This window comes from Periplaneta americana, chromosome 1 (genome assembly GCF_040183065.1).
Source record: "Periplaneta americana isolate PAMFEO1 chromosome 1, P.americana_PAMFEO1_priV1, whole genome shotgun sequence".
NCBI classification, from domain to species: domain Eukaryota; kingdom Metazoa; phylum Arthropoda; class Insecta; order Blattodea; family Blattidae; genus Periplaneta; species Periplaneta americana.
In genome coordinates this window covers 180,933,366-180,942,249 of record NC_091117.1, presented here as the reverse complement: position 1 = coordinate 180,942,249, position 8,884 = coordinate 180,933,366, and the positions used below count along the sequence as shown (strand labels likewise).

Genomic DNA, 8,884 nt, shown 5'->3' with positions numbered 1-8,884 from the left:
TGTGTTGACAAATAGCGCAACAATTGCTGTGTCTGTTTGAATAAATCTTTCCATGAAATTGTGTTTTTTTTCTGTAAACTGCTCCAGGGGAAATCACTTTCTGAACGGCCTCGTAATTGCGGTCGAGTGCGGTTGACTTTTTTATCTGTCCTCATCAGAATGTTTGCTTGTAAGTCGAAACTGTAAAGGTGTGAATTAAATAACCCAACAAATTGGAAAGAAACTGCAAAGACAGTGTGTCACCAACGCAAATAATAGGCCTACACATTGCCACAATTGAAACTTCTTTTCTGCACATAGCAAGGCCTCCAGCGATGGTAAACATTGCAGCTTTGTCGGAGAGGTATTCAATAAATTATGTGCATCGTGAGTAGTTTAAATATAGGCGTAACTGCATGAGGTAGGTGGTAAGGAAATACAACGTATTGCGCGTCATACATTTCAATAGTTTCAAGACACCGGCCGGCGATAGTTTCCAAGAACAAAACCATCCTGAGTAGTGGGATTACGCAACGAGGCAATTTCCATCGCTGATAGGCTGCAGAAACTGTGGCAGCCAGTCGTAGACTATCAGTCGATCGCGGTGAGCGGTGCGCCTTTCAGGTGACAGACACGGGCATTGTGATAGCAGCTGCATCAACACGGTCGTCACGCGGACCGCGTCAGTGATCGTGTCTCGTGCATGGATATTCCGCTTCCTTCACCAGCTTGCCGTAAGTAGAGATTCATACTGGTATCGTTTAAACTTCATGCATTTGTTCTTTACAGCGTTTCCGACATTGCGCATAAACACGGTTTCCAGAAACATCAGAAAAAATACGGGACACTCAGCACTGCTTTTAAAAAAAATTGAGCTTTGGTGTACATTTTCCATCGCGCTTATTGTGTTGTCTTTGAAATTATGAAAACAATGCAAATAAATTAAATTAAATACTAGTCTATTATTGTCCTCTTGAGAAGATTAACTCCATATGTAGGTGAAATTGTTGTGGATCATCCGTGTGGTTTTAGGCGTAATAGACTATTGATCAGATTTTTTGTATTCAACAGATATTGGAGAAAAAAATGGGAGTGTAAGGGTGCAGTACATCAGTTATTAATAGATTTCAAAAAGGCATATGACTCGGTTAAGAAAGATGTACACTTAGGGTGGTATCCATTTGTTCTGAATAAAATTCCACTGGTTTTGAGTAAACTAATAATATAGTTGTTGCGATTTTTCAGGGATTTGTATTTTTATTTAGTTGGTTATTTAACGATGCTGTATCAACTACTAGGTTATTTGGCGTCAATGGGATTGGTGACAGCGACATGGTATTTGGCGAGATGAGGCGGAGGATTCGCCATAGATTATTTGACATTCGGTTTACGAGTGAGGAAAACCAATCGGGAATCGAATCCACGCCCGAGCGCAACTCTGAATTAGAAGTTCCTCTGTCGTCTGAGCTAAGCCACTGGCTTCAGGGATTTACATTTTTCGAATGGAGTCAAGAACGGGCACGGAATGGTGAGGATCGCGAACGGAAATCACGCACAAAAGTGAGTCGCGCCTTGAAAAAGTTTGGGAACCACTGTTCTAAGAAATACTGTACATTCTCAATTAATTGTGTCCATTTTATTTTTAAATACTTTTTTAAATAATGGACTAATATTTACTTACTTTTGGCTTTTAAAGAAGCCGCAGGTTCATTTCCGCCCTCACATAAGCCCGCCATCGGTCCCTATCCCGTGCAAGATTAATCCATTCTCTATCATCATATCCTACCTCCCTAAAATCCATTTTAATATTATCCTCCCATCTACTTCTCGGCTTCCCCAAAGGTCTTATTCCCTCCGGTCTCCCAAATATGCATTTCTGGATTCCCCCATATGTGCTACATGCCCTGCCCATCTCAAACGTCTGGATTTAATATTCCAAATTATGTCAGGTGAAGAATAAAATACATGAATTTCTGCGTTATGTAACTTTCTCCATTCTCCTGTAACTTCATCCCTCTTAGCCCCATAAATTTTCCTAAGCACCTTATTCTCAAACACTCTTAACCTCTGTTTCACAACCATACAGAACAACCGGTAATATAAATGTTTTATAAATTTTAACTTTAAGATTTTTTGACAGCAGATTGGATGTTAAAAGCTTCTCAACTGAATAATAAAAGGCATTTCCCATATTTAATCTGTGTTTAATTTTCTCTCGAGTATCGTTTATAATATTTGTTACTGTTGCTCCAAGATATCTGAATTTTTCCACCTCTTGAAAGGAGAAATTTCCAATTTTTATATTTCCATTTCGTAAAATAATCTGGTCACGAGACATAATCATGTACTTCTTCTTTTCGGGATTTACTTCCAAATCTATCACTGTACTTGATTCAAGTAAAATTCCCCTAATAGTTTGTGGATTTTCTCCTAACATATTCACGCCATCCACATAAACAAGAAGCTGATATAACCGGTTCAATTCCACACCCTCTCTGTTATCCTGGACTTCCCTAATGGCATATTTTAAAGCAAAGTTAAAAAGTAAAGGTAATAGTACATTTGTTTGCTTTAACCGCAGTGAATTTGAAAAGTACCTTACAGAAACTGCCTATACGGACTTTGCCGTACGTTTCACTGAGAAACATTTTAATTAATCGAACTAGTTTCTTGGGAATATAAAATTCAATAAGAATATTATATAAAACTTCTCTCTTAGCTGAGTCATATGCCTTTTTGAAATCTATGAATAACTGATGTACTGTACCCTTATACTCCCATTTTTTCTCCAATATCTGTCGAATACAAAAATATCTAATCAATAGTTTATCTATGACGCCTAAAACCACACTGATGAACCCCAATAATTTCATCTACATATGGAATTAATCTTTTCAAAAGAGTAGTGGACAGATTTTGTACGACGTGAACAAAAGTGTTATTCCTCGAAAGTTACTACAGTTAGTCTTGTCTCGGGAGTATGTTATGTTAATTTAACAGTAAGTTTAACTTGATGTTAGCAGTGACAACAGTTGATGAAACATTTCTTCCCTTAAGTTTACTGTTAAATTGCCTTAATGACATGTTAAATATTTAACAAAGGTTGATGAAACTGGGCCCTAAATGTTACTTAACAGAACCTATTCTTACCGCAGTAATATAGGACACATTTTCTAAAAGAACAGCATTAGGGGTTTAATAACACATTGTAGGCCAACTAATTGGCATTTAGATATTGCGTAATTTTGAACAAAATATGTTTAACCCTTCTCCGGACAACCAGGTTCCGTCGAGCCCTGGCACTACTATTTTTGGGAATAAAATTAAAGCTATAACTTCTATCTACTTGAAATTTCATGACTTTGTTAATTTCTGTCTTTTTTATATCTAGGGAGAAGGAAAATGTTGTAGTATTTTGCACAAATGTTCTAGAACACTTTTACTTCTTTAAAGTCTTAACCAGGCATGCAGGGTCTATTGGACCATAGTATATTTTATTGGTTTTTCTCACTTCCTAACGAGGTTTCACTCTTTCAAACCATTCAGTGATAATCTGACGACAATGGAATGCTGGAAAAATTATTTCCGAACCTCAACAACAATGACATTTTAAAAAATGGACCAGTTATGCGTTATAATAAATATAAGTAAGTGAGTGTGAAGTTATGCTAGCCATAATGCGGTGTAGTTTATAATAGAAAGAGTGACTGAATCTCTCACCTTTACTTTATTTTTATAAGGGAGTAATTATTATGGAAAAGCCGAAGAAAGTCAAAGAAACAAAAGTACGGTCTTTAGATGTTACAGTATATTTGAATGCATCTTAGTTATGCTGTTATACTGAAGAGTTGTAATTAGGTCAAATATTCTGACAGACTCAGCGTAAGTACTTGTGTGAAGAATCCATTCAGGATTTGCTTAGAAAACCTGACCTAAGAAAAGACGATTCTACCTACGAGCCAGACGATAACGCCGATAATAGCAAATCTGATCATCAGAGTGAAGCATCAGAAGTTAGTAATCATCATTTAGAGCCACAATATGACCCTGAGACCCCTGATGATGAGAATCTATCTATCAATGAGAAAAGAAATTATCACCAATGTGATCACAACAGGTTAGTGTCGACCGTCTAGAACTACGATATGGGGGGAAGCACTCGTTCAAACTACTAATATTTTGGTAAAGATGGCACCACGTGGAACTCTCAGCCTTTTCCGACAGGCTGAGCTAGGGCTCACAATATATCAAAGGGTCAGTAAATAAAGTCACTCTTTCACCTGGGAAATCTATTGATGCATTCAATCTTTACACTGATTCAATTATAAGTGATATGGATAAATAATCAAGAGGCTGAGCGGCTGCATTTAGAAAGAAATATTGCACACCCATGGAAGTGTTGTAACGACACTGAATTGCGACCATTTTCCGGTCTACTAGTAACTGCAGGACACCTCAAAGCAAATTACACTAATTATGACATTCCGTGGAGCAGCTTGTATGGTGTTCCAGTATTTAGAGCGACCATGGGTCTCAAGAGATTGAAATCTTTGCTAGCGTTTACTTGCTTTAATGACAAAACAACAAGATCCATTTGCCGTGAGAAGGATAAGTTTGCCCTGGTTATAGATGTCTGGGAAAATGAGAATTCGAATTAAAAAAAAATATATTAGGCCTATATTCCTTGTACTGATATAACGGTTGATGAGCAACTTATTCCATTCCGTGGTAGATGTCCTTTCAAGGAATACATGCCATCAAAATCTGACAAATATGGTATGAAAGTATGGTGGGCTTGTGACTCCAAAACCTTCTATCTCCTAAATGGTCTGCCATACACCAGAAAAGAAAACTGTGTAAGGGTACACTCTGGAGTAGGTCGAAGGGTTGTAGAAACACTGTCTTATCAAAGAACAAACACAAATGTAACTTGCGATAACTACTTTACTGACAAAGAACTCGCTGAGAAGCCCCACAGTAATGGTCTCACCTTAGTTGGAACAGTACACAAAAAATATGTATATTCATCTCTCCTGAGTTTCAACCAAATAAAAGACGGCCAGAGTGTTCATCCATCTTCGGATTTACAAAATATGTAACATTGGTTTCAATGTACCAAAACCAAATAAGGCAGTTGTTCTTTCTGCAATGCACCACACACAAACCATTTCGGAAGAAGAAAAGAAACCACAAATTATTCTTCACTGTAATAGCATAAAAGGTGATAATGACACACTCGATCATTAGTGAATGCATATGCGTGCAAGAGACATACAAGTCGCTGGCCATTTGCATTTTTATGAATCTTTTAGATGTATGTGGAATTACTGCATTTGTTGTGTGGATGAGCCTTCATCCTTCGTGGAATTTTGGAAAACAGAACAATAGGAGGTTGTTCCGTGTAGCTGTTGCTGAAAGTCTCATCCAACCTCAAATTGAAAGAAGACCTAGAGTAGGACTTGAGAAAAAACTGTAATGACCATTGCTCCTTTCATGCCAAGAGCTAGTAGGCCTCTCCATGATCGGCGCCCCAACCACAGGACAGCACTAAAAGTTGTCATATGTACCAATATGAAAAAAGTCGCAAAAAAAGCAAAGCTGTGACAATTGTGGCCAATCTGTGTGTAATGAGCACAGTGAAGTGACCCGTGTGTGTAAAAACTGTAAGAATTATGATGAGTGATGTGTGAGAGTGATGACGTGTGAGTGTGCGAGTGATGATGTGAGAGTGTGAGTGATAACGTGTGAGCGTGTGAGAGTGATGACGTGTGATTGTGTGAGAGCAATGACATGTGAGAGTGATGACGTGTGAGCGTGTGAGAGTGATGACGTGTGAGTGTGTGAGAGTAATGACGTGTGGGAGTGTGTGTGTGTGTGCTAGAAATGAGAAAATCTAAAATTTGTGTAAATGTGTGTGAGTTTTACGGCGAAAGTAAAAAAAAATTGTAGATCATACAATAAACATGTTTCTTTTATCGCATGAAAAAACTACTAAAATTATATCTTTTATGTATATTATCATGGAGACTTTGGTCACTATAATAACATCATTATTAAAGAAGATTAATATTGTGTACAATAAAATTATTTTCTTCTGTCAATTTATTAAAATGGCATGTGGATCTGACGGACCCTCCTTGCCCATCAACGTTACAGAAGTAGGTTGCCCGGAGCAGGGTTAAGAAAGAATGTTTAAAATGTTTTATTTTATGTCGTTTTTTGAAGTCATTGACCGATTTTATTTAATCTAATATAGCCTATTTCTATGTTTCGGTAAAAATTATTAGGCCTACTAAGATCTCATTTTTTAGTAAAACCCGTCAGCCTATTATTTCTGTGAACAGGAATAGGGTAAATTAGGGTCTTTTGGACAGTCGGGCATGTTGGACACTTTGTACTTTAACGTGTTACCTCACCACTTGTGGGCACCACATTCTGCTAGAAGTCAATGACTGAAGTAGCCACGAGTGGGGCTACTTCAGTCATTGACTTCTAGCAGAATGTGGTGCCCACAAGTGGCGAGGTAACACGTTAAAGTACAAAGTGTCCAACATGCCCGACTGTCCAACAGACCCTAATTTTTACCCTATATTTCTGATACAACCTCACAATCTCTTGTCTCAACACCGCAGTAGACAAAGATAATGAATGCATGAAACAAGTAATTAGGAAGCTCCGACATTATGTGATCAGTTACCTTCAATAATCTGTTTATCTCTACATATAATCCAAATGAGAGTGTATCATGTTATTAGAGTTGTCTTCCCGATGTTGATGAACTTTTTATCCTAGACTTTGGAAATGATAAGCTGTTGATCTTCAAATGCTTACATATTTTGCAATCATAAAATTAATGACCTAAATCAGTAGCTATTGTTGTCGTTTAGTCAGCTGTCCGAAGACAGATTGAACCTCACACGTGTTACTGACATATCACCACTTATGAAGCAACTAGGCCAGAAGATAATGTGGTAGAGTGTCCAGTTCCTTTCCAGCACCATTGCATACATCGACGATTAGCTATATATTATACTAATTAGACTTCAGATGTATACAAACAATTGTTCTTCCTCTGACACATCGTCAAGTGAGATGTACTGCCTGATAATAGAGGTACAGTACATATCAGCCAGAACCTCATTCAAAGGCAAAATCAGTGTTGTATTAATAAATAGTGCTTCGCAGAGATTCTCAAAGCCTCTAACATGGAAAACCAATTAGAGATAATGGAGTTGTAATGGGACGGTTTTGAATTTACGTAATTGTCCGGAGAACCGCTTCACTAATGGACTGCATTGAGAAAATAAAATTATTTATAATAATCTACATTTGTTTGCATGTTCACATTTAGAAAATAAAAAGAGGAACTGCATCTTTCCTTATATGCTGATCGTGTATTTGTAAACATAGAACTTCCTTGAATACCGGTACATTAATGTAGACATGCATATTCATTCTGAAAGCAGGAATAACTTCGGCGACAATAACAATACGCAAGTTCTGTGAAAGATCCCCCCCCCCCCTTTTTGAAGTAATTACTGTCACTTTCTTGCTGAAATGTAACTGTGTTAGCGGAGAATATATCTCACTTGACGATATGTGTCAGAGGAAGAACAATTTGTTTGTATATACAGGATGTTGCAAAACTCTATATTCAAGCTTCTAGGGATGATAGAGGAGCCCAAAACAAAGATTTTTCCTTAAATAGCTACTGGTCGGAAACCAATAGTTACGTCAGTAGTCACCTTCGAACGCATCGCTGAGTAGAAACAAGCATCTCTGCGCATCAAAAACACGTCACAATTAGCAGACTGCACACAGCTTTGGCAGAACATTGGATTGGCCGGATTGGGCCCATTGCATGGCCTGTGCGTTCTCCTGACCTTACCCCACTCGATTTTTTTTTGGGACATTTAAAGAGTTTAGTGTATGAAACGCCAATTGTGTCAGAGGAGGACCTCGTTGCTCGGATTCTTGTAGCTGCCGATCACTTACAATATCAACATGGAGTATTTCATTTTCAACGCATAATCACGTCGTTGTACATAATGTATTGAACCAGGAGGCCCCACGTTTGAACAATACATGTAAACAAAATGTCACCAAAACCATTTTAAGTGGTTAACACACTCTCAATGTCTGTCAGCAGTGTCTGCGTTCGAAGGTGATGACTGACGTAATTATTGCTCTCCGACCTATGGTTATATAGGTAACAAAAAATCTTTGTTTTGGGCTCCTCTACCATCCATAGAAGTTTGAGTATGGAGTTCTGCAACACCTTGTATATGAAGCTTGATTAATGTGACATGTAGCTAACCGGCGATGTATGCAAAGGAGGACGAAGAAATTGATCACTCTACCCCATTTATCTTCTGAATTAGTTGCCTCATAAGAACCTTATTGGTATCATTTGTGAGGTTCAGACTTGTCTTCGGGCAGTTGACTAAACAACAATTGTTACTTTGTTATTGCATCTCCCTCAAGATTTATAATAGGGCTATTTTAATCTTAGAGGAGTCTTTGCCGTAGCTCAGGATATAGGCGCGTGTGCCTCCTGATCATGCGGAACTACGCTCGGGCATGGATTGGATTTTTTCAGAATTTTTCCCCAAACTGTAAGGTGAATGTCAGATAATCACATAGCGAATCTTCGGCCTCATCTCTCCAGATACCATCTCGCTATCATCAATTCCATCGACGCTAGATAACCCAGTAGTTGATACAGCGTTATTAAACAACAGACCAGAAATTAAACTTACAAATGAATTCCCGAAGTGGGATACATAGGGTAATTCCTAAAGTATAAGAGAATCAGACGGACTACTGTCTCATTCCAGTATTGGTACACAAAGGAGTTGACTTTGTAGGATATCTCTGCCTCTGTGCAACACCACGGTTTACATGA

General features: G+C 38.1%; 1 protein-coding gene across 1 annotated transcript in view; it reads left to right on the top strand.

Annotated features, from left to right (window-relative positions):
- Positions 1-564: 564 nt before the first annotated feature.
- The window catches only part of MESK2 (misexpression suppressor of KSR 2), a 502,743-nt gene continuing 494,423 nt past the window's right edge, over positions 565-8,884 (top strand). The window contains exon 1 of the mRNA XM_069833388.1: positions 565-713. Coding sequence (XP_069689489.1) covers positions 683-713 — 31 coding nt within the window. The 5' untranslated portion in view covers positions 565-682. The remainder of the gene's footprint in view (positions 714-8,884) is intronic.